The sequence below is a fragment of the Dermochelys coriacea genome, chromosome 8 (assembly GCF_009764565.3).
Source record: "Dermochelys coriacea isolate rDerCor1 chromosome 8, rDerCor1.pri.v4, whole genome shotgun sequence".
NCBI lineage: Eukaryota > Metazoa > Chordata > Testudines > Dermochelyidae > Dermochelys > Dermochelys coriacea.
The window spans coordinates 104,863,263-104,889,366 of record NC_050075.1 but is presented as its reverse complement, the minus strand read 5'-3'; the positions used below and the strand labels follow the sequence as shown (position 1 = coordinate 104,889,366).

Below are 26,104 nucleotides of genomic sequence, written 5' to 3'. Positions count from 1 at the left end.
ACCTATATTTCCCTTGCTGCAATTTAAGCCAATTACTTCTTGTCCTGTTCTCAGTGGATAAGGAGGAAAGTTTGTCACTTTCCTTTTTGTAACAACTTTTCACATACTTGAAGATTATCATGTTTCCCTTCAGTCTTCTCTTTTCCAGACTAAACAAACCAAATCTTTTCTCAAAGGTTATGTTTTCTAGACTGTTAATAATTTTTGTTGCTGTGTTCTGGACTTTCTCCAGTTTGTCCACATCTTTCCTGAAGTGCGGTTCCCAGATGAGGCCTTATTAGTGCTGAGTAGGGTGGAAGCATTGCTTCTCGTATTTCACTGACAACACTCCAGCTAATGAAGGTGGGGACTGCAGATAGACTGAGCTATTAGTGAAGGCTAAGAGGAGGGAGCAGCATTTTAATTCCAGGCTGGGGGAGATCTGGTCTACATTTAAAAATAAGACTGACTTAGGCTAGCTACATTGCTCAGGGCTGTGGAAAAAAATTTCATGTGCTGAGTATTATAGTTAGGTCAACTTAACTCCTGGTGTAGATGAAGCTAGATCAATGGAAGAATTTTTCCATCAACTGAGCTACTGCTTCTCAGAGAGGTGGGTTAATGACATCAACAGAAAGGGTTTTTCTGTTGATGTAGAAAACGTCTGCACTATGGTGCTACAGTGGCACAGCTGCAGCATTGTAGTTGTACGGCTATAGTGTAGATATAACCTAAGGTAATAAATTAGAACAATTAAAAACCTTAACTTTAAGTATGGACTAAGTGTCAAGGTTCCTTCCCCACTCTGAACTCTAGGGTACAGGTGTGGGGACCTGCATGAAAGACCCTCTAAACTTATTCTTACCAGCTTAGGTTAAACGCTGCCACCACCAAAGTGTTACACAAAGAACAGGGGAAGTGCCCACTTGGAAACGTCGCCCACCACGCAAAATATCCCTCCAAGCACTACACCCCCTTTCCTGGGGAAGGCTTGAAAAAATCCTCACCAATTTGCATAGGTGCACACAGACCTAAACCCTTGGATCTTAAGAACAATGGAAAAGCAATCAGGTTCTTAAAAGAGAACTTTAATTAAAGAAAAAGTAAAAGAATCACCTCTGTAAAATCAGGATGGTAAATACCTTACAGGGAAATCAGATTCAAAACATAGAGAATCCCTCTAGACAAAACCTTAAATTACAAAAAGATACAAAAATGGGAATATACATTCCATTCAGCACAACTTATTTTATCAGCCATGTAAACAAAACAGAATCTAATGCATATCTAACTAGATTGCTTACTGACTTTTTACAGGAGTTCTGACCTGCATTCCTGCTCTTATCCCGGCAAAAGCTTCGCACAGACAGAGAGAGCCTTTGTTTCTCCCCCCCTTCCAGCTTTGAAAGTATCTTGTCTCCTCATTGGTCACTTTGGTCATGTGCTAGCGAGGTTATCCTAGCTTCTTAACCCTTTACAGGTGAAAGGGTTTTTCCTCTGGCCGGGAGGGATTTGAAGGTGGTTAGCCTTCCCTTTATATTTATGACAGTAAGTAAGTCAGGAACACACTTCATGGAATAAATGGTCAATTTTCAATATAGCAAAAGGTCAGCAGTGAAGTGGCCCCAAGATTCTTTGCTAGTTTGGTAATACCACCTTTTATTAAAGTTGCCCAACACATAATAAGACCCTCTTTTCAGTTGCTTATAACTTTGTCAAACTTTAACCATTTGGGCTATTTCCATACCAGATGTCTGCCTCAGTCTGAATAATTTTGCAAAATTTCAACCAACTGGGTCAGCCATTTCTGAGAATGAGGCTAGGGGGTAATATGTTTTATGTTTTTAAACCTGCCAATCTTTTCTTTGAGACACTTTAGCACACACTTACTTTGGAGCAGGGACTTGCTACTTGGTATGCGAAACGACTTCGTGTCAGGGGATGTTCCTTTTGCCATTCCAGTGAAAATTTGCTTAAATTTGGTTAAGCCTTCAAAAAAATCACTATTCGTACATGCTCAGTAGAGGCTTGTTCTGGAGCTTTGTAACTAAATTCCCTGAAGTTTCTGTCCATGCAGGGCATTCTCCAACCCAGAACTGAACAGGGTTTTCCATGCAATTGCAGTTCTGGGCTGCTGCAGGTGCGGCTGGGGCTGTTCTCTCTAAACATACTCTTCTCCAGAACCTAGAATGGCACCTACGATTCCTGACTGTCACCATTTCTTTGCTGGCAGCAAATATTTGTCAAACACTGGCAAAGTGTTTCTCTCATTCCCATCTAGTGCTGGCCCATGTACAGGATGATAACCTACTACTGCTATCAGAAACTCTGTTAAGCTATAGCCATAGCCACTTAAGCTAAGTGCAACTGTTGTAGATCTAATGATTCCAATCCTGTTGTTGAACCACCTGGGTGTCAATATCATAGAATCACAGAACTGGAAGGGATCTCAAAAGGTCATCTAGTTCAGTCCCCTGCACTCAAGGCAGGACTAAGTATTATCTAGAACATCCCTGATAAGTGTTTGTCTAACCTGCTCTTAAAAGTCTCCGATGATGGAGATTTCACAATCTCCCTAAGCAATTTATTCCAGTGCTTAACTATCCTGACAGTTAGGAAGTTTTTCCTAATGTTCATCCTAAACCACCCCAATCAACCTCCTTGTAACAACCTTTTATGTACTTGAAAACTGTTATATCCGCTCTCAGTCTTCTCTTCTCCAGACTAAACAAACCCAATTTTTTCTATCTTCCTTCATAGGTGGTGATTTCTAGACCTTTGATAATTTTTGTTGCTCTTCTTTGGACTTTTTCAAATTTGTCCAGCTCTTTTCTGAAATATGGTACCCAGAACTGGACACAATACTCTAGCTGGGGCGTAATCAGTACAGAGTAGAGTGTAAAAATTACTTCTCGTGTCTTGTTTACAACACTCCTGCTAATACATCCCAGAATTGATGTTTGCTTTTTTAAAAAAAAAAAAATTATTTGCAAGAGTGTTACACGGTTGGCTCATATTTAGCTTGTGATCCAGTCTGACCCCAAGATTCCTTTCTGCAGTATTGCTTCCTAGGGAGTCATTTCCCATTATGTATGTGTGCAACTGATTGTTCCTTCTTAAGTGGAGTACTTTGCATTTGTCCTTATTGAATTTCATCCTGTTTACTTCAGACCATTTTTCCAGTTTGTCCAGATCATTTTGAATTATAATTCTATCCTCCAAAGCACTTGCTGCTACTCCTAGATTAATGTCATCCGCAAACTTTGTAAGTGTACCATCTATGCCATTCACTAAATCACTTATGAAGATATTGAACAGAATCAGATAGAGAACTGATCTCTGTGAGACCCTGCTTGATATGCCCTTCCACCTTGACTGTGAACCACTGATAACTACTCTCTGGGAACGGTTTTCCAACCAGTTATGTACCCACCTTATAGTAGCTCCATCTAGGTTGCATTTTCCTTGTTTTTTTATGAGAAGGTAATGTTAGAGAGTATCAAAAGCCTTACTAAAATCAAGATATACCACATCTGTTGCTTCCCCCCATCTGCAAGGGTTGTTGCTCTGTCAAAGAAAGCCATTAGGTTGGTTTGTCCCGATTTGTTCTTGAGGGATCCATGCTGACTGCTACTTATTACCTTATTGTTTTCTCAGTATTTGCAAATTGATGGCTTAATTATTTTCTCCATTATCTTTCTGGGTACTGAAGTTAAGCTGACTCATCTGTAATTCCCTGGTTTGTCCTTATTTCTCTTTTTATAGATTGGCACTATATTTGTGCTTTTCCAGTCCTCTGGAATCTCTCCTATCTTCCATGACTTTTCAAAGATAATTGCTAATGACTCAGATATTTCCTCAGTCAGCTCCTTGAGTATTCTTGGATGTATTTCATCAGACCCTGGTGACTTGAAGATATCTAACTTGTCCAAGTACTTTTTAATTTGTTCTTTCCATAATTTAGCCTCCAATCCTACCTCATTTTCACTGGCATTCACTGTTAGACATCTAGTTGCTACTAATCTTCAGATCACCTCCTCTTCTTGGTTAGGTGCACTGAAGTAGACCTATACCGTGATATCACCCTTGTTTTTACCTCTTTTATCCTTACCCAGAGACTTTAAACAAGTCTGTATCCTATTTCCATCTCAACCTCTGTCCAAGTGTATACATTTTTAATATAGAAGGCAACACTTGTCTCTTTTCCCTGCCTATCCATCCTGAGCAAACCGTACCCTTCTATACCAATATTCCAGTCATATGTATTATCCCACCCAGTCTCTGTGATGCCAACTATGCATAGTTGTGTTTATTAACTAGCATTTCAAGTTCTTCCTCCTTATGTCCCATACTTCTCGCATTAGTATACAGACTTCACTGAACATAAGAACATTACATAAGAACAGACATACAGGGTCAGACCAAAGGTCCATCTAGCCCTTTATCCTGGCTTCCGAACTAATAGAACAGCTAATTTAGACCCCATTATTTTATATGTATAGTTGGGATTATGTTTTCTAATGTGCATTACTTCGGATTTATCAACATTGAATTTCATCTGCCATTTTGTTGCCCAGTCACCCAGTTTTGTGAGATCCCTTTGTAACTCTTTGCAGTCTACTTTGGACTTGACTATTGTGAGTAGTTTTGTATTTATCTGCAAATTTTGCCATCTCACGGTTTACCCCCTTTTCCAGGTAATTTATAAATATGTTGAATAGTACTTGTCCCAGTACAGACTCCTGGGGGACACCACTATTTACCTCTGGGAAACACCACTATTTACCTCTCTCCATTCTGAAAACTGACCATTTATTCCTACCCTTTGTTTCCTATCTTTTAGCCGGTTACTGATCCATGAGAGGACCTTCCCTCTTATCCCATGACTTCTTACTTTGCTTAAGAGCCTTTTGTGAGAGACCTTGTCAAAGGCTTTCTGAAAATCTAAGTACACTAGATCCACTGGATCCTCCTTGTCTACATGCTTGTTGACCCCCTCAAAGAATTCTAGTAGATTGGTGAGGCATGATTTCCCTTTACAAAAACCATGTTGATTCTTCCCCAACAAATCATGTTCTTCTATGTGTCTTATAATTCTGTTCTTTATTAGTTTACATTATAGTTTACATTGGTTGGTTTGTTCGGTACTGAAGTCTGCCTTACTGGCCTGTAATTGCCAGAATCACCCCTGGAGCCCTTTTAAAAAATTGATGTCACATTAGTTATCCTCCAGTCATCTGGTACAGAAGATGATTTAAATGATAGGTTGCATACCATAGCTGGTAGTTCTTCAATTTCACATTTGAGTTCCTTCAGAACTCTTGGGTGAATACCATTTGGTCCTGGTGACTTATTACTGTTTAGTTTCAGTTTTTTCCAAATCCTCCTCTAATGACACCTCAGTCTGAGACAGTTCCTCAAATTTGTCACCTATAAAGAATGGTTTAATTTTGGGAATCTCCCTTATATCCTCAGCTGTGAAGAACAATGCAAAGAATTAATTTAGTTTCTCTGCAATGGCCTTATCGTCCTTGAGTGCTCCTTTAGCATCTCCATCGTCCAGTGGCCCGAGTGGTTGTTTAACAGGCTTCCTGCTTCTGTTGTACTTTAATAACCAAAAAAAAAAATTCTTTTTGAGTTTTTCGCTAGCTGTTCTTCAATTTCTTTTTTGGCCTTCCAAATTATATTTTTACTTCATTTGCCAAAATTTACGCTCCTTTTCTATTTTCCTCACCAAGATTTAACTTCTACTTTTTAAAGGATGCCTTTTTGCCTCTCAGTGCTTCTTTTACTTTGTTGTTTAGCCATGATGGCACATTTTTGGTTCTCATATTATGTTTCTTAATTTGCGCTATACTTTTAAGTTGAGCCTCTATTATGGTGTATTTAAAAAGTATCCATGCAGCTAGCACTGATTTCACTTTTGGCACTGTACCTTTTAATTTCTGTTTAACTAACTTCCTCATTTTTGTATAATTCCCCTTCTGAAATTAAATGCTAATGTGGTTGGCTACTGTGGTGTTTTCCCTGCCACAGGGATGTTAAATTGAATTATATTATGGTCACTATTACTAAGTGATTCAGCTATATTCACCTCTTGGACCAGATCCTGTGCTCCACTGAGGACTAAATCAAGAATTGCCTCTCCTCTGTGGGTTCCAGGCCTAGCTGCTCCAAGAGGGATAAGGTACAGTTCTCCCTCTAGAACTAGTATCAGCTGGCGATGGCGGCCAACTGGACCACTGGAATGCATCAGACCCTGAAGAGGAAAGACGTACAGGCAGCTCAGTCCCCTTGTCCCCCCAGTTATTTAAGCTGTCAAGAAACTTTATCTTTGCATCCAGTCCTGAGGTGCCATGTGTACCTAGTCAATATGGGGATAGTTGAAATCCCCCTCCAAGTTTCAGTGATGCCTATTATATCACTCACCCCAAGATTAGTACTCGCAGGGGGATCTCTATCTTCTCCTCTCAAACTCTCCATGATGCAACTTGATGGAATTTGTGGGGGGTTTTTAGTTTTTTTTTAAAAACCTAGGAAATTTCTCTCCCCTCTGTCTCCCCCAATAAAAATAACATTATTCAAGTTGCAGAGTCAAACACTTAAGTTAGGAAGGCAGTTGAAAGATACCCTGGAGATTTGGATTCAATCGCTGCCTCTGCCCTAATGTGTTTATACTATGCTAGGGAAATCACAAGTAACCTTACTTCTGGCATTTATTACCTTTTGAGTGCTTGACTTTGCAGCCTTAATGAACTTATTTTAACACATTTTTTGTATGTAATATTTATTAATGATTTGGACATTTTGAAGATGGCTTACTTAGGTTAGTCAAGAAGAGAAAAGACCGAGGAACTGCAGGGAGAGACCTAACAAATCTAAGTGAATGGGCAGCACAGTGGCAGACAAAGTTCACCATTGACAAATGTTATATGGTGCACATTAGAAGAAGAAATTTGAAGTAAGGCTATGGCTACACTACGAGCTACGGGTGTGATTCCCCTACTGATGTACACATACGTGCGATAGCTCGGTGAGAACTAGTGAAGTATAAATAGTAGTGTAGCTATGCTGCTGCGGCACGGCTGAGTTGTGCTGAGTGTGTAGCCAGTGTTTTCAGGCAGGTTTGTACTTGGCATGGCTCAGCTGTACCTCTGCTGCTGCTACCTGTGCTGCCATGGTGACACTGCTGTTTATACTCTTTCTAGCGCAATGAGAGCTTAGCGCAGGTATGTGTACCTGAGCAGAGGGTCATGCCCTACCTCGCATTGTCGACATAGCCTAATACATGTTGCAGAGTGCTACATTAACTATCTAGTCATGATCATAGAGTCACAGAATCTCAGGCTTGGAAGGGACTTCAGGAGGTCATCTAGTCCAACCCCCTGCTCAAAGCAGGACCAATCCCCAACTAAACCATCCCAGCCAGGGCTTTGTCAAGCCTGATCTTAAAAACTTCTAAGGAAGGAGATTTCACCACCTCCCTAGGTAACACATTCCAGTGTTTCACCACCCTCCTAGTGAAAAAGTTTTTCCTAATATCCAACCTAAACCTCCCCCACTGCAACTTGAGGCCTTTACTCCTCGTTCTGTCATCCGCTACCACTGACAACAGTCTAGATCCATCCTCTTTGGAACCCCCTTTCAAGTAGTTGAAAGCAGCTATCAAATCCTCCCTCATTCTTCTCTTCTGCAGACTAAACAATCCCAATTCCCTCAGCCTCTCATAAGTCGTGTTCCAGTCCCCTAATCATTTTTGTTGCCCTCCGCTGGACGCTTTCCAGTTTTTCCACATCCTTCTTGTAGTGTGGGGCTCCAAACTGGATACAGTACTCCAGATGAGGCCTCACCAATGTCGAATAGAGGGGAACGATCATGTCCCTCGATCTGCTGGCAATGCCTCTACTTATACAGCCCAAAATGCCATTGGCCTTCTTGGCAACAAGGGCACACAGTTGACTCATATCCAGCTTCTCGTCCACTGTAACCCCTAGGTCCTTTTCTGCAGAACTGCTGCCTAGCCATTCGGTCCCTAGTCTGTAGCGGTGCATGGGATTCTTCCGTCCTAAGTGCAGGACTCTGCCCTTGTCCTTGTTGAACTTCATCAGATTTCTTTTGGCCCAATCCTCTAATTTGTCTAGGTCCCTCTGTATCCTCTCCCTACCCTCCAGCGTATCTACCGCTCCTCCCAGTTTAGTGTCACCTGCCAACTTGCTGAGGGTGCAATCCACGCCATCCTCCAGATCACTAATGAAGATATTGTACAAAAACGGCCCCAGGACCGACCTTTGGGGCACTCCACTTGATACCGGCTGCCAACTAGACATGGAGGCATTGATCACTACCTGTGAAGCCCGAGAATCTAGCCAGCTTTCTATCCACCATATAGTCCATTCATCCAGCCCATACTACTTTAACTTGCTGGCAAGAATACTGTGGGAGACAGCGTCAAAAGCTTTGTTAAAGTCAAGGAACAACACGTCCACTGCTTTCCCCTCATGCACAGAGCCCAGTTATCTCGTCATAGAAAGCAATTAGATTAGTCAGGCAGACTTGCCCTTGGTGAATCCATGCTGACTGTTCTTGATCACTTTCCTTTCCTCTAAGTGCTTCAGAATTGATTCCTTGAAGACCTGCTCCATGATTTTTCCAGGGACTGAGGTGAGGCTGACTGGCCTGTAGTTCCCAGGATCCTCCTCCTTCCACGTTCTGGGGATTAGTGTGCACAGCTCAATGAAAACCTCTGTTAAGTATTTGGTGAAAGTGAACACAAAAATATATTAGGATGAATAAAGAATGATACAAAGTGATGTTGCAAGAATTAGAATGCTACTATAGAAATCGGTGGTGTGATCTTACCCAGAATACTATGTTCAGTTTTTGCCACCCAGTCTCATTAAAGTTGTATCAGAAAGAGAAGGTGTCTGGACATGATCAATGAAACCTATTAGAGGTGGGGAAAGACTTCAGTATGAAGATAGATTGAAAGTATTGGACCTGTTTAAATTTTTGAGAGGAGGCAAATAAATGGGGACGTGATATAGAAGAATGCAAAAATGAATGAGATGAAGAAGATAAATCAGACACTCCTATTTATCTTTGTCATAATGCAAGAACCAGGGGACAGTCAATGAAATTGAAAATCAGCATGCACAAAACTGATAAAATACTTTTTTTTCACAATGCATAATTGATCTGTAGACTTATTGCCACAGAATATCATTGACGTCAAGATGGTACTAGCGTTCAAAAAGGATTAGATGTTTATATAGTTTGAGAACATGAGTTACATTGGGTACTATACAAATAAAAACAAAATGGAATTGTAAACCCGTATGCTCAGAGGCATAAATTAACCACCAACTGACTAGATTAGAAAGAAACTTCCTATACAAACAATATATTGCATAAGTGTTCATATAAGGTTTCTTGTACCTTTCCACAAAGTACTGGTGGTTATCAGACAGGATAGTGGACTAGCTTGACCACTGGTCTGATCTATTGTGTCTGTTCCTATGTTCCTGACATTTGAAAAAAGGTATAGATAATTGTAAAGTTCTCAGGAAATACTACGATATTTTAAGATAATGAGATTCTGCTTTTCAGTAGAAATTGAATTTGCTTGACACTAATTTTTCAATAGGTGAGGCCACAAAGATTTTGAAATATTTTTCCAAGAAACTTGTGTGTTGAGGAACGCAGCAAGTACATTTTGTCTTATCTGAAATCCATCATACGTAAGTGTTATCACATGTAGAATTTAGGATGAAACGTGACTTTAACTATAGGGCTCTGTTTGTGTTCATATTTTACTGTTACTTCTCAGGTCTACTCAATGTAAAATAGGGAGATTTCTCAATCCTTTTCTGTAGTTTAACATTATTCATGTATATTTGAAGAGGAGGATACTGTTCCCTTAAAATCAGGTGGCTGAGTTGTTTTTTTACTAGTGCACTGCTTTTACATTGTACAGTACACTCTATGCAAATGAGCTTCCTGCTCAGCCTGTGTGTGGTTCGTTGCCTTGTCGGGTAGCTCACAAAGACTCTGCAGACCTAATTCAGAATTCAGTTGTTTAAAACAGCAGATGGAAGGAGGTGTTGGCGAGATGAGGGTTTATTAGCTCCTCACAATAAAAGACCACTTTCTCTGCAGAGGATCAGAAGAACCCTGGTGAATGAAACTGAGTTGTATCTGCTCTCGGTTCACTTTACAATTATGTCGTTGGCTCATGCAACTCAGTCACTTAGCAGGAAGATTGGCTAATGATTTCCATGTAAATATCCATTATTTTAAGCACCATCAACGTGGGTGCTTTTATTGAGACTTTTTTGGGTTGCAGCTGTCAAAATTGTGGGAACAGGAGCTTTTCATCTAGATGCAAGAGGCAGTTTACAGTCACTATTGCTGCATTTGCACACTTTAGGAGGTTTAGCAATGTGATTAAAAGCTGCTCTCATACACAGCTCTTTATGGAATCCGAAATTTTCTTTTAAATAACTAATGGAATCCTTCAGAGGGTGAAGTTGCTGGTTTTTGTTTGCAGTATTCATATTAGAAAGTTATAACTAGTTTCTTCACTGTGCTTTGATCAGGACGCAGAATCTGTTGCCTTCATCCCCTGCTAAAAATTCATGGGCTGTTTTTAATTGCGTCTATCTCATATTTTTCTATATATTTGGTTAGTTAATTTTTTTTAAAAGACAAACATACAGGACAAGGGTTCTTTAAGAGGTTCATTAATTTTGATATATTCAACCCTGTATCTTTTAGATTTTGACTTTTTATTGAAGTGGTGTTTATAGTAAGTAAGCTCATTTTCATGGTTTATTCTTGAATACACTCTAACGCCTTGCTTTTAAAATGTGATTTTAATATTGCACATGGAAGGATAGAAGCATTTTTGGCCTTGCTGAATTTATATGCTTGAAAGCGACTGTGGGGAAAAAAGGAAGTACAAAACAGGCTGAAAAAGCCTCAGTTGAACTGTGCCTTCTTTCTAACGTGCCACTTATACATGGATGACGAAAAGGGAAGGGCTTTTTATGACAGCTCTGTCAATGATGAATGAATGAATTACATGTTCAGAACTCACAACACATGTTCCAGATCCTTCAGTGCATAAAAGAGTAGTGAGATCTCAGCATTGAACTAAGACACTAAAGAAAGAAAGCATCGTGCCTGCCGCATTTGAGGAGAAAGAGACCAGCATACTTCATAGATAGCAGAAACAAAAGAGTGTGCTACAGTATCTGAAGAATCTGACATTTGCTTTGTCTGTCCAAAGGGATAAAGGAATTTTGCGTGTTTGGCAAAATAAATTCACTAGACTTTATTTTCAATTTGTGAAGAATAGTGAATTTCAGTGAAGTAGACAGTGTGTTTTTGAAAAGGAAATATGACCTGGATTTTGTGAGCTTATTGTAAACACTAGATGAAGGCAAGCTGTTGTAGTTTACTGAGCCTTTTTAACAGATCAAGTAAATTGAAGTTGAGCCAAGACCTGGGGGGAAAAATCTGAATTAATTAATTTCTTTTTTGGGCATTTTGTTAGGACTGGGATTATTACTTATTTTTACCTGTACACAAATGTGTGTGGCAAAAACGCATTCAAACTTGAAACCGATTTTTCTAATCTTTGCTGCTTTTTAAATGTGACTTGACAGTGCCAGAAAAGAGGCAGAAAGAAATATAAACAACTGATCAGAGACATTGGCTGCAGATCTTCATGACAGAGGCAAATTAAAGACCATGATTTATTTTTAGAGATTGGGAGAAAAACATTGAAAATAATGGGCTTCTTTGCCAGTTTGTGACAGGGTATCACTAGCCAGAAGCAAGTGAGAGTCAGAAGTAATTTGTAGCCCTGGGAATTTCTGAGAGTTCAAAATATGGATGATTCAAGTATTCTGCGAAGGAGGGGGTTACAGGTAAGTAACATAAATCTCATTAATTTTCTCTTGCTGTGAGGAACAGTCCTCTAAAAATGACAACAATCTAGTGAAACAGTTCCATCTGTTTGAGTGGAAATATAAAATTGAAGCTAGAATTACAACAGTTTTCATTCTTTATGTACACTGATTACAAACGGGACTTTGTGATAGCATAGGATTTCTAGTTTATATTAATTACAGTATTTAAATGAAAGCAATTAGTCTTATTAATACCTTTTGATTCAAATTTGTTTTGCATGGAACAAAAGCCAGTATCTAAATTTATTTATTTTGAAATGTATACTGGCAAATACTAGTAAATATTTGTAAAAGCTATAATGTGACTTTTCTTGGCTGCTTTAAACCAGTCATTTCAATTTTGTTTTATTTAGAGATTAAAATGAGAATTTTAACGTGATTTTTTAAAAAGGTGTGCTTATTTATTACTTTAAATGTTGAATAATCTACTTGCAGAGTACAAATCTACAGTGTAAATCATGTTATGGGGGAAAGATTAGAGTAGCGATGGCTGTGATACTTTTAGTCACTGCCATTTGCACATTAGTGAGCGGTTCTGTTTTTTCTACCTAACATTGTTAAATATGTAAGTACAACATATATCATTGTCTGATCAAATATAATTTAGAGAAACTTCTACAGCATTACAGCAGACACTATAATGTAGTTAAGTACATTTGTCCATGTTAATAAAAGATGGAGGCTGAACTCGTTCTCACAAACTAACCAACTGGAAAAAGAAAAGGAGTACTTGTGGCACCTTAGAGACTAACAAATTTATTTGAGCATAAGCTTTCGTGAGCCACTGAGCCCCCGGCACATTGTGTAAAGTGGATATAAAAGAGCTTCTTTTCTGCATGTATAGTATCACACTTGTTTTGTATTGCGATTCTTAGAAATGTTACACTGTGATACACCTTTTGAGTTGAGAATAAATATTTATTTAGGGAAGCTATTGTTGATGACAAACAAAATAGAGGGAAAATAGTGGGTATAACTTTTTAGCTGTATAGTAAATTATTTTAAATAACAAATTGTACATATATACGTCTTGCTGTTTCACTGACTTAGTTTTAAATAAATCAATGTATTTTTATTACATTAGTCATCTTTCACCATGTGTTGTCTTTTTAGTAAATGTATGTTTTATTTTCTTTGTATGCCAACATATTCCAAGATTTCTAAAATTCTTGGCTGGTTTGAGATGAAGTATTCTAGTTCTAGTGTGGGGGATTCTTTGAAATTACTGTATTGGTTTGTATATGCTTCCTCCAAATGATGATGTATTTCATTTATGGCAGATCATAGTTTAACAAAATATAATCCAAGATTAAGAGAGCTTGGTTTATAATAAATTTGTAACTCATTTTCAATAATTTACCATCAGTTGAAACCTGGTAGTCAACAAGAATGCATGTGAACTTGCCATTGCAAACCTGTTCCTGACAGCAAATTCATCAACAATATTTGATTCTTGTATTCTGATTGTTTAGAGCTTTTGCAAACCAGTTATTTTCTGTAATATGCAAGCTGCTTGGCCTGTGTTTGTTGAGTTACTTTTAAAACACTGCTCAGAATAACAGATCATGGTTTTTTCATTTAGTTGGTATTGTACTATTATGTATCTGAGAATAGTAGTGTATCAATAAATATCTTTTACATACAAACATTGATGAATAGAAATACTTTTCTCTTTGCTTTTGTAAAATTATTTTATTCTTAAATATTCTGTATTATGTGTTATCCTAGAAATTCAACAGAAATAACTTACATAATGAAAATATTTGTCCAAACTCAGATGAGTCAGCTAATTATAATAAGGAAAACTAATAAATTGGTAAGGGTTTGACTCAGAAATGTCAATGTTAGAGCTGGTCTGCAATGGAAATATGAAAATTGAGCTGAGGAAAAAAGATACCTGCTAAATACTTCTACTAACCAGGTTAAGAGACATTCAGCAAATTAATATGTAAGTCTATGGTAACTTGTAAAAATTCTTTATAAATCCTGCCAAGTTAGTTAGCTGGATTTGTGTTCAGTATCAATGCCTCACAATTCATCGGACAGTGTTTTGCGTATCCTGTGACTTTCACTTTCCATTTATAAATTTAAAATTTTTATTTGCCATTTATAATTTTAAAAAATTTACTACATCAAATAATAAAGGTACTTTTTAAAATGGCATCCTATTTTTACAGGTTCCCTCATTCCCATCTTATAAGACCAGATCCCTTATGGATCAACTCGGAATGTCTGTGGAATTATTCAATCTGTAGACTGTCTCTGAATGATGCACTTTGGGATGGCAGCAATGAACTTGGAATTGACCTATAGACCTTACACGATCTGTAAAGAATGTATGTGCATACATACACACACACAGTCTACATACATACATACATACAGACTAACACGGCTGCTACTCTGAAACACACAGTCTGTGTCAGATATCAGCCACAGCCTGTTTTTTGAAGCCATTCAGTATGTAATTCTGTGTATGGCTCATTTCTTTGATTTCTTTTGCAGGTCTCCATTAAGGCAGACATTTCATTATTAGCTTACCCTATTGTTTACTATTGGTATATTGCAGCATGTATGATATTTACTATCATCCGTGAAAAGTCCTGTAATATTTAGGAGCAGTATGGTTAGTATTTTTTGGTTTTGTTCTAGGAGGTGTTGCATTCAAGTTGTACAGGGTGAATTAGGCTGTATACCAACTGTTGATACTGCAATATAATATTAGAGAACTATTTCTTTGTTTAAAAGTAACATACTTTGGATGAAACATTAAATCAAGCTCACACCCTAGTAATGGGTTACCTAGGAAGCTTGTTGAATGTGTCAGTGGACATTTTAAAGAAATGGTTAGACAAACATCTGACAGGTATTGAGAGAGGCAAGAAGCTGAGATCCTCTTGGAGTCACTGAAACTTCTGGTGTTAGCAATGTTTCTAAAGATGTTTACTTGTTGCCTATGTTTGAAATGTAAGAGTGAGTTTAGTGTCTCCTCAAAGTCAAGGGAGATGAGCAATATTACAGATGTCTAATAGAACTGTGTTTAAAATAAATAAGTTAGTGTGCACTGAAACCGTACTAGTAACTATGAAGATGGGGCAAAATATCCTCTTAGCAACAGAGAGAATCATATCAGTAAGTGATTTAATCTTTTATTCTCAGCACTGATTAAGACAAAAACAGCAAACCAAGAGCTAGCAACCACAGTAGCTTCACAAAGAGGCTTCTCAACAAACAATGAGTACTAATTCAAAGACCTCATAATTAAGAGATGGTTAAAAATACACTTTCACAATTAATGCAAATTAATTCCCCTCTTCCCCCCGCCATAACCTAATTCTTTTAAAGTTATTTCAGAGGACTTCAATGAGGCAAAGTGTCCTCAGTTTCAAACAAGACTAACTTGTGGAGAGAAGAGAAAAGAAAAGAAAAGAAAAAAATATTTTATTTTAAAAAACAAACAAAGGGAAGGAAGTATCTTCTTTAATAAAAAAAAAAAAAAGAGCAAAAGCTTGCAGCTGGGCAGTTGAAGAGAGGACATTCCTTTTCACTGGGAGTTCCATAGAGCCACACTTGTGTACCAGAGGAGGGCTGGGGGTGATAGAGAGGCCCCGGATTTTGGCACCAGTAGCACTGCCAGCAGATTGAGGGACATGATTATTCCCCTTTATGTGGTCCTGGTGAGGCCACATCTGGAGTATTGCATCCATTTTTGGGGCCCTCCACTACAGAAAGGATGTGGACAAATTGGAGAGAGTCCAGCGGAGGGCAAAGAAAGTGATTAGGGGGCTGGGGCACATGACTTACGAGGAGAGACTGAGGAACTGGGCTTATCTAGTCTGCAGAAAAGAAGAGTGAGGGGGGATTTGATAGCAGCCTTCAGCTATCTGAAGAGGGGTTCCAAAGAGGATGGAGCTAGGCGGCTCTCAGTGGTGGCAGATGACAGAACAAGGAGCAATGGTCTCAAGATGGAGTGGGGGAGGTCTAGGTTGGATATCAGGAAAAACTATTTCACTAGGAGCGTGGTGAGGCAGTGCCTTCCACCCTGGAGGCCTTTGCAGCAGTTAGGAACCTACTGTCACTCCTGGTACTGCCAGCCCTGATGGGACTACCACTGTCTCCAATGAGTGTGATGAGCAGAAGGGAGCATGGGGCTCTGAGCTCTTACCCAGCACTGGGGACCTCGGTACCAACCAGAGGAAAACCAGCTCTCCTATCGTTGACAATGTCTTCACCAATTGGCACTGTTTCCCGGACCCTTGGCATCAACTGGTCGAAGCTGTACTGCTCCTCCATGGTACCTCAGGAGGACTCTTTTTTTGGAGTTGGTCAAGCCCTGTACCCAGCCAAAGAGCCACTGCTGCTACCTATCCTACATCCCACCAGGTTCCAGTGTGGGTCCACTCACTGACACCTGGCCTGGAGGACAGTGGCTTATGCAGGTCCAGTGGCCGTTCCGGAATCCATGGGGCTTTCCCTTGGTCCTGGGACCACCCTCCAATTGTTCCTACTTGGTGGTGTCCAAGAGGAGGGCCCTTCCACCACACCATTTGGCACCCAATCCGGACTCTAGCACCAAGCACGGTACTGACACGCAAGATTTGGGGCCTGGAGGACATAATCAAGGCTGAAGAAGTGGAGGAAGCCCCCCAACTGGTTCCAGTCTCCATCTTCCTCCCCGGATGAGTGACTTGGCGCCACAAGCTGACTTTAGAGCCCATAAATAGCTTCTAAAAAGGGTGGCTGCTAACCTGGGGCTGGAGGTGGAAGTACCCAAGGAGTCAGCTAAAGCCTCATTGACTTTTTGGTTGCGTCAGCCCCATCCAAGGTTGCCCTTATCCTTTAACCAGGCTGTTATGGGTCCGGTCAGATTCCAATGGTAGACTCCATTTTCTCTCCCTCCTACTTCAGAGGGTAGAGAATAAAAACTAAGTGCAAGTCCAGGGGTACAAATGCTTGTATTCTCACCCTTCTCCTGGGTCCCCTGTGGTCACAGCGGCCAATAAGAGGGACAGGCAAGGCCAGACAGGCACTATCCCTATGCAGAAGGACTTAAAGAAGCTAGACCTGTGCGGCAGAAAAATGTATTTGCTGGATGGGTTACAGTTGCATATTTCCAACCAATAAGCCCTGCTTGGGAGGTCTGATTACAGTATGTGGGACTCTATGGGCAAGCTTAAGGACTTACTGCCTCAGGACTCCAGACAAGAGTTTTCCACCCTGTTAGAGGAGGTGAACACTATAGCCAGAGCCTTGCTCCAAGTGGCCCAGGATGCAGCTGATGCAGCAACCAGAACAATAGATTCCACAATGGTCATGAGGCAATGCTCCTGGCTTCAATCCTTGGGACTATCACCGGAGGTCCAACAGTCGATTCAGCACCTTCCATTTGAAGGTAGCTCCCTCTTCTCAGAGCAAACAGACACAAAGCTCCATGGTCTGAAGGACTCCAGGGCCACCCTCAGATCCCTGTGGCATCTACTGCCCGGCTGCTCTCAGGAAGCGTTTCAGGCCCCAGCAACCAGCCTGCTTCTCGGCTCCTGTTCAAGAAAAGGAGCAGGGGTTACAAGCAGTATTTCTTTACACAACACACAGTCAACTGTGGAACTTTTTGCAAGAGGATGTTGTGAAGGCCAAGACTATAACAGGGCTCAAAAAAGAGCTAGATAAATTAATGGAGGATAGGTCCATCAGTGGCTACTAGCCAGGATGGGCTAGGTTCCCTAGCCTCTGTTTGACAGAAGCTTTGAATAGAAGACAGGGAATGGATCACTTGATGATTCCCTGTTCTGTTCATTCCCTCTGGGGCACCTGGCATCGACCACTGTTGAAGACAGGATACTGGGCTAGATGGACCTTTGGTCTGACCCAGTATGGCCATTCTTACGTACATAATTCTATATTTGTAAATTCAACTTTCATGATAAAGTGATTGCAGTACACTACGTGTATTAGGTGAATTGAAAAATACTATTTCTTTTTTTTACAGTGCAAATACTTTTAATAAAAAATAAACATAAAGTGAGCACTGTACACTTTGTATTCTGTGTTGTAAATGAAATCAATATATGTGAAAATGTAGAAAACACCCAAAAATATTTAAATAAATGGTATTCTATTGTTTAACAGTGCGATTAATTTTTTTATATAACTGAGATTAAAAAGAGGGAAAACTTCTTGTTTTTAAATTTCCATTTCTCACCTGTATAGACTAATGAATGAATCCTCCCTAACTGTAGACAGAAAAATTAAACGATCTTCAGGTGACATTGCATGTGAGGGTGGCTGCTCAGTCCAGGAATGATACCCTATCTGCTTTAGTTGTCTCATAAAGGGGAAATAGCAGTCTGCAAGCTCTGATGTGGCCATACCTGTAATTACTGTAAACTCTTTTTTAAATAAAATAGGACAAGGGAATCTCAAACCCATGATCCACTCCTAGCCTGCAGGTGTATGCAACCAACTGTGCGCCCCCAGCCCCACCTCGCAATGTTTTTAGCATTCACGTTCCATCCCTGTGCTCTTGCTGCAGTGGCTTGCGTTAAGTGTGGTGGACTCCTTGCCTGCTAAAATATGCTGATTAGAACACTGCTTTCTTTTCCTAATTTCAGTGAGCAGAGTATTTATAATGGGAACACTCCTTGATCAACTGGAGAAATGTGTGCTGAGCAGAAGAGACAGGAAGACGTGGGAGCTGCTTGTATACCCATTGGGAGAGGAGAGAATCCTCTGAGAATTTTCCTTCCACGTGCATGGATACTTTCTCTTTCTTGTGGCTTCCCAGAAAATTAGAGGCGAAAAGCAAAGGAATGAATGGAAGAGAAAGGAAAGGGACTGGCAAAGCTAGAAAGAGAAACATTTTACAAAATTTAAAATAAAATAAAAATTCTGGATCGAGGGTAGGCAGGTGGTTTAAATTAAGCAGAGATTGATGTGTAAAATGCAGGTGTTCTTGGACAATTCTTGCCAGTTATTCTTTTCTCTTCTGCCTCTAGTCCCTGCTTTTCAGTGTCTTGATTCCTGTTTCCACTTCCCTTTCTTTTTCTTCAGAGGTGAATGAGATTAAGCTCCACATTCTGTGCCTGTCACACGTTTTAGCAAGGCTTAATTTAAAACCTAGTGGGCCAAATTCATCTCTGGTGTAGTTCCACTGAACTCTGGTGTTTATCAGAACATATTTATTTATAAAGAATAGTCTTTAAATCTTGGCAGATTGAGATGGGTAAATATTAAAGGAACACTTAATTTCTTCTGCCAGCAGTGTGACAGGGAGCCACTTCACTTTGTGCTGTTAACTATCCAGTTGTAAATTTTAATAAATTGATGGTGCTTAGCTGCTATTTTTCTTCCAAGGTGGCTACCATAAATCCTGTCCCTTGGGGATATGAGAATAGTGTATAGTTTCAGAAAGCAATGTTGTGCTTGATTAAGTTTAGACAGATGATGGAGCGACGTAGTAAAATCACTTTTGTTAAGGCGTGATAGAACATGGAATGTAACGTAGTACTGGTGGGACTGATAAAAATGAAATGTTAAAGGAAAATCATGTCCTACATATAGCTTTCAGAAGCAGATACAACTGGTGTAAATTAGCTGTGTAGTGCTGAAACCAAATATTGATTTACTATGAATCTTGAGAAATAGGTCTTGCATCTTATGTTCTTAAATTGAACATTACAGTTATATTGTTTGCCTGTATTTCAAGAATTGCAGCAGCCTTGATTAAACAACTTGGGTAAAAACAATCCTGTAAGAGAATTGCTTCCTCCTAAAAGAGGTGTTGGGGGGTCATTGTTGCCAGATTAAAAATCCAATTACTACTCTAAATGGGAAGGAAACACTGCCAAGATACAATCCGTGGGCTATTTTTGGGAACCATCTGTGGTTAAACATTATGGTCTAGGAAGTTACCATAACTCTAGAAAAAGCTTGTTCAGTTACTGCGAAGTGATTCTTTCGTTGTTGTTTTTCTTTGGTCGCTATTGAGAAATGATAGTTCTGGGGTTCATAATTGGGCACATTATTGCATAAGGTTATTTTCTTTTCTTGCAATTTTCCATATTAGTTAGTAAAATCTAATAATAGAAAAGACTAAGTGGGTGAGGTGATATATTTTATTGGACCAACTTCTGTTGATGAAAGAGAGAAGTTTTTGAGATCCATAGAACTCTTCTTCAGTTAAAAAAAAAAAAAAAAAAACCAGACAGAAATTTTGATCAATCCACATTCTAGTTGCAGAAAAATCCAACTTCTTAATTGTTTGAAATGTTGACCCAGAGCCTGTGCTTGGGGTATCTCAGGAGTTAGGGGGCAAAAGTGGGATTAAGCTATGCAATTCCCACACTTTTTTCTCCTCAGTCCAGGGGTTGGTTGGTCCCTGGAGTAAAGTGAAATTGATTTGCTTCTTTTGCAGAAGCATCTGTGGTATCTTAAAGCAGGAGTAATCAATTATTTTTTGTCAAGGTCTAAATTTCTTCGTCAAGGTATAGTCAAAGTCCAAACTCCAGAGAAAATAATACAAAAGTAATAAGTAAATAAAAAGATTTTGAAGTCCGTTTAAAAGCAGTTGGCACTCTGGATTTGGCCACTGGTCTGCCTATTGACTACCACTGTTTTAAAACATTCCAGAATTTGGTCTGCTGATTAGAGAACTTGTAGGTTTATGGCAATAGACACATCATGCAAATAAAAATTTATTAATTGAGATGAGACTACGTTTGTTATTAGTCTTTAATTTTTAAGATCTATTTAACTCAGATACTTAGGGAGCATCTTTTTTTGTTGAAGAATTAGTGCCACCAGTTCCTAAATTCATTCTTCAAGAAAGTGTTTAATTCTTATTTTCGAGTCTCCCAAGAAAGTCTCTCCATCTCTACAAAAAACGATGAAGCAAGACTGTTTCTAGTATTTCAAAGGCAAAAAACAAGCTGCCCTCTGTTTAAAAAACAAACTAAAGTAAGTTTCATTCCACTTAATACGGCATAAACACCAAAAAGGGTGCAAACTAACTTTTTCCCTTTGTGGGTCACATTAAAGGCAAAATAAGCAGTTAGGTCCCACCTAAGTGTATGTGAAAGCTACAAAGAGAATAAACAATTTTAGCGACACTGACCATTTGCCTCTTTTTGTTAGAATGTTGTCCAGTGGAATATTTTCAAGACTGTTATTTATGTTGTGGGAGTATTCAGAGGCCCCAGTCAGGTGCAAGGCCATGTTATGCTAGGCGCTGTCTAAAGGATCTCCGCAACTCCTTCATTGGATAGGAACCCTTCTTCTTGGTGCTTACCCTTTGCAGAGCTGGGAGGCTCTCTGGGTCCCTCAATGTCTCTGCTGCTTTTGGTTCTTAGGATAAATTTCAGGCTTTAAAGAAGGAAAGAATAATAAAATTCTTTCACTCTCTGTCAAATACTGACTGACAGTTGATGATATAACTAATAATTGTTTTTAAACAAAATACTTTGGAAGAGTTGAATAACACTCGTCCTTCCCCCCGCAGCGGCAGTTCTTGTTATCTCTGTCCTCTCTCTGTCTTTTAACTTTGCAGCCAGGCATAATTAGATTTTATTTGGACAAGACATCCATTCGATTGGACAATCTGGATTAAAAATGTACCATCAAAATGCATGTTGTCCCCTTCTGATGATATCTTTTTTCCTCCTCTTCATCTTTTCTTCAGTATCATGTATTAATATACATTTGCATACCACTAAACACACTTCATACTGCACAGCAGCCAGTTAATCATAAAGAAAAGTAAAATGACAAAAGTAAAGTATAAAAATAAGCATAAAAATAAATGCTTAACTGTATTTTAAAGCTACCCAAAGAGTGTGCTGCATGCTGTGTCTGGGGTAAAGTATTCCAGTCAGGAAAAAAACATGCGAAGACTTGTTCTTGGAAAATGCAAACAAAAGGGACAAAGGAAGTTTAAAGAATGTAAAGTACAGCAGAGTGTATAAGATGGAGCTAAACATACAGATAATTCTAAGAGGATATTGGTTTTTAAAGGTTAAGATTTAAAATCAGATTCTCAGCTTCAGAGGAAACCTAGTTAATTGTTTTCAGAGTAGCAGCCGTGTTAGTCTGTATTCGCAAAGAAGAAAAGGAGTACTTGTGGCACCTTAGAGACTAACAAATTTATTTGAGCATAAGCTTTCGTGAGCTACAGCTCACTTCATCGGATGCATTTGGTGGAAAATACAGAGGGGAGACACACACACACACACACACACACACACACACACACACACACACACACACACACACACACACACACACACACACACAACATGAAACAATGGGTTTTATCATACACACTGTAAGGAGAGATCACTTAAGTGATCTCTCCTTACAGTGTGTATGATAAAACCCATTGTTTCATGTTCTCTGTGTGTGTGTGTGTGTGTATATAAATCTCCCCTCTGTATTTTCCACCAAATGCATCCGATGAAGTGAGCTGTAGCTCACGAAAGCTTATGCTCAAATAAATTTGTTAGTCTCTAAGGTGCCACAAGTACTCCTTTTCTTTTTACTAAATTTAGAGATTATGTTTAAGACCCAGAAGTCTAACCTGAAAAACATTACATTAGTCATGCTGAAAGATATAGAAATGCATTTCTGCTCTAGTAGCAGAAACAGTTATAATGCATTTTAAATAAATAAAAGCAGCCTGTTTTCATATGATTTATAAGGAATGGAGTATAAACCAAACTAGAATAAGACTCCGAGATTGCCTCTGACAGACATTGGCTTAATGCAGGAAGTGTTTATTTCAAGAGAACAAAATATTGGCTCAATGTCTTTACATAGGAATTTAGCAAACAAGGCTTCAGCATTGTAACCTGTATATCATAGCGCCCTCCCCCCACCCCCAAGCACCTAGTTCTCAGCATTAGCCAGATGACATGAGGGTTTTTCTCAGAATGAATGGGTGTGAAGATCTGCAAAAAATTGATCCTGAAATCCATTTGCCTTTATGAATCCAATAGGGTGTAGATACAAGAAAAACCATCAAGATTCAAGAATTTGTCAAACATTAAAGGACTTGCTTAATATGCTCATTAGTACTTTCTAATTGTCCTAGAACAGAGGATAATCTTTTTAAGATGTGGTGGGATTTTATTTCCCATATCAAAATCCATTCTGTTTATATTGATTACAATAAAGCAGCCTTCTGTACTGTCTTATTTAACTAGACAGTTTCAAATATTATAAATCACCTATTGGAAGTGCTGGATTCACATGTGTATTGAGGGAAGAAGGCTATAATAAAGCTGGTGACTTTAATCACATGGAGATACTGTCTGTTAAGTGTTTTTGGAGACAAATCTCATTTTACTGCTCTAATGTGTTTGAAGTACAAATTAATCTTACACCTAGATTAGCATTACTGGGATGTGATAATGGATTCAGTACAGATCCTTTTTGCTCCCCCTCTTTCATCCATATTTTTTCTGCTAGAGTAGTAATTGCTTTGGAATGGAAGTCTTCAAACAATATTTCAGTCAATAAATGGTTTGTCAGATCCTGGGATATGTTTTCTGTGTAGAAACTCTCCAGCATAAAAAGAATCCTTGTGTTGTTTATATTGAGATTTAACAATCCTTTTTTTTTAATGGTTTAAATGATGATAGAGTCCAGCTCATCATTCTTAACTGATTTAATAGCTAATAGAGGAGTCTCTAAGGCAACATGAGTAATAACATGAAGTTCAATCCATGAAAGTTTTAAATAAAAATTAGATATCAAGCAAACAAGAGCAGTTAAAATAATTAATGTCCATAATATTGCAGCAATTGACTATAAATTGAGAAGATAGAATACCGTTACAGAGTTAATGGATTATATCTAAGAATTTGAGAATGAAGGGATAGTAGAGTGAAAATGATTAATATGAGACGGTTTGGCATTTTAGATCCAGGCAAGGACCATCTATATGCCTAACCCTTAAGACCACTGCTTGATAGCAAATCTGGCCAAAATAGAATGATTGCAGGTACAGTGGAACAACCAAATGCATAACTTTTAATCATCCTCAAAATACATACTAAGAAACAGAAACAAAACCAGAAGCCAATTTTCAAAGTCAGACAAATTCACCAGATGATAGCTCATCAACTTCAGAAACAAGGAGAAAATGCAGGAAAATTAACTAAATAGTAAGACACTTTAAGGTGGGCCGTATATTAGATAAAAAGAGATCTAAAAATGTAACACATAGGCTGAAATCTCCAATTAAAACGTGATTTCAGACAACAAGAAAAAGAATAACTGCAATTTGTTAGGGCAGCACTTGTAGCATAGTCCTCATGAGACAACCAAGTCATGGTCAAAGGAAGAAATCAAAGGCTATATAAGTGGCAAAGAGTCCTGTGGCACCTTGTAGACTAACAGACGTATTGGAGCATAAGCTTTCGTGTGCGAATACCCACTTAGTCGGATGCATGTAGGGGAAATTTCCAGAGGTAGGTATAAATATGCAAGCAAGAATCAGGCTAGGGATAACGAGGTTAGCTCAATCAGGGAGAATGAGGCCCTCTTCTAGCAGTTGAGGCGTGAACACCAAGGGAGGAGAAACTGCTTTTGTAGTTGGCGAGCCATTCATAGTCTTTGTTTAATCCTGAGCTGATGGTGTCAAATTTGCAAATAAACTGAAGCTCAGCAGTTTTTCTTTGAAGTCTGGTCCTGAAGTTTTTTTGCTGCAGGATGGATATCTTTAATCTGCTGTTTTGTGTCCAGGGAGGTTGAAGTGTTCTCCTACAGGTTTTTGTATATTGCCATTCCTAATATCTGATTTGTGTCCATTTATCCTTTTATGTAGGGGCTGTCCGGTTTGGCCGATGTACAGAGCAGAGGGGCATTGCCGGCACATGATGGCATATATTACATTGGTGGACGTGCAGGTGAATGAACCGGTGATGGTGTGACTGATCTGGTTAGGTCCTGTGATGGTGTCGCTGGTGTAGATATGTGGGCAGAGTTGGCATCGAGGTTTGTTGCATGGATTGGTTCCTGAATTAGTTATTATGGCGTGATGTGTAGTTGCTGGTGAGAATATGCTTCAGGTTGGCGGGTTGTCTGTGGGCGAGGTCTGGCCTGCCTCCCAAGACCTGTGAAAGTGAGGGATCGTTGTCCAGGATGGGTTGTAGATAACTGATGATGCGTTGGAGAGGTTTTAGCTGAGGACTGTATGTGATGGCCAGTGGAGTTTGGTTGGTTTCTTTCTTGGGCTTGTCTTGCAGCAGGAGGCTTCTGGGTACAGGTCTGGCTGTTGATCTGTTTCCTTATTTCCTTGTGTGGCTATCATAGTTTTGAAAAGGCTTGTTGAAGCTCTTGTAGGTGTTGTTGGTCTCTGAGGGGTTGGAGCAAATGAGGTGGTACCTCAGCGCTTGGCTGTAGACAATGAATCGTGTGGTCTGTCCGAGATGGAAGCTGGAGGCATGAAGGTAGGCATAGCAGTCAGTAGGATCTCAGTATAGGGTGGTGTTAACGTGACCGTCACTTATTTGCACCATGGTGTCTAGGAAGTGGACCTCCTGTGTAGATTGGTCCAGGCTGAGGTTGATGGTGGGGTGGAAGCTATTGAAATCGTGGTAGAATTCTTCCAGGGTTTCCTTCCAATGGGTCCAAATGATGAGGAAGATGTAATCAATGTAGCGTAGGTAGAGAAGGGGGCGTGAGTGGACAAGAGCTGAGGAAGTGTTGTTCCAGGTCAGCCATAAAAATGTTGGCATTTTGTGGGCCATGCGGGTGCCCATAGCGGTGCCACTGGTTTGGAGGTATATATTGTCACCAAATTTTAAATAATTGTGCGTGAGGATAAAGTCACAGAGCTCAGCAACCAGTTGTGCTGTGGCATCATCAGGGATACTGTTCCTGACAGCTTGTATTCTAGCTGTGTGTGGGATGTTTGTGTAAAGGGCCTCTACGTCCAAGGCTATATAGACAACAAGTTAGTGAAGAAATAAAAACATGTGAAAACATAGATTAAGTGTGCCAAAGAGAAAGGTGTTGCACTGGTTTCATTGGTGGGGAAAATTGACAACCAATTATTTCTAATTGTACAGGTGATTGATTTCATTTGTGTGGGGTTACACTTTGACACACAAGAATTAATAGCAAGAATCAAGAAACTAATATCAAAAGAATGGCCAAAT

General features: G+C 39.3%; 1 protein-coding gene across 5 annotated transcripts in view; it reads left to right on the top strand.

Annotated features, from left to right (window-relative positions):
* The window catches only part of MAST2 (microtubule associated serine/threonine kinase 2), a 401,769-nt gene that overhangs the window by 151,201 nt on the left and 224,464 nt on the right, over nt 1-26,104 (top strand). Inside the window, exon 1 of one of the 5 annotated variants that reach the window (XM_043491346.1) lies at nt 10,873-11,909. The exons of 2 other annotated variants lie outside the window; for them this stretch is intronic. In XM_043491346.1, the coding sequence (XP_043347281.1) occupies nt 11,871-11,909 (39 nt within the window). In that variant the 5' untranslated portion in view covers nt 10,873-11,870. Of the gene's footprint in view, nt 1-10,872; nt 11,910-26,104 lie in introns of those variants that run through there. 2 more of the 5 variants (XM_038412332.2, XM_043491347.1) reach the window with 2 other exon arrangements.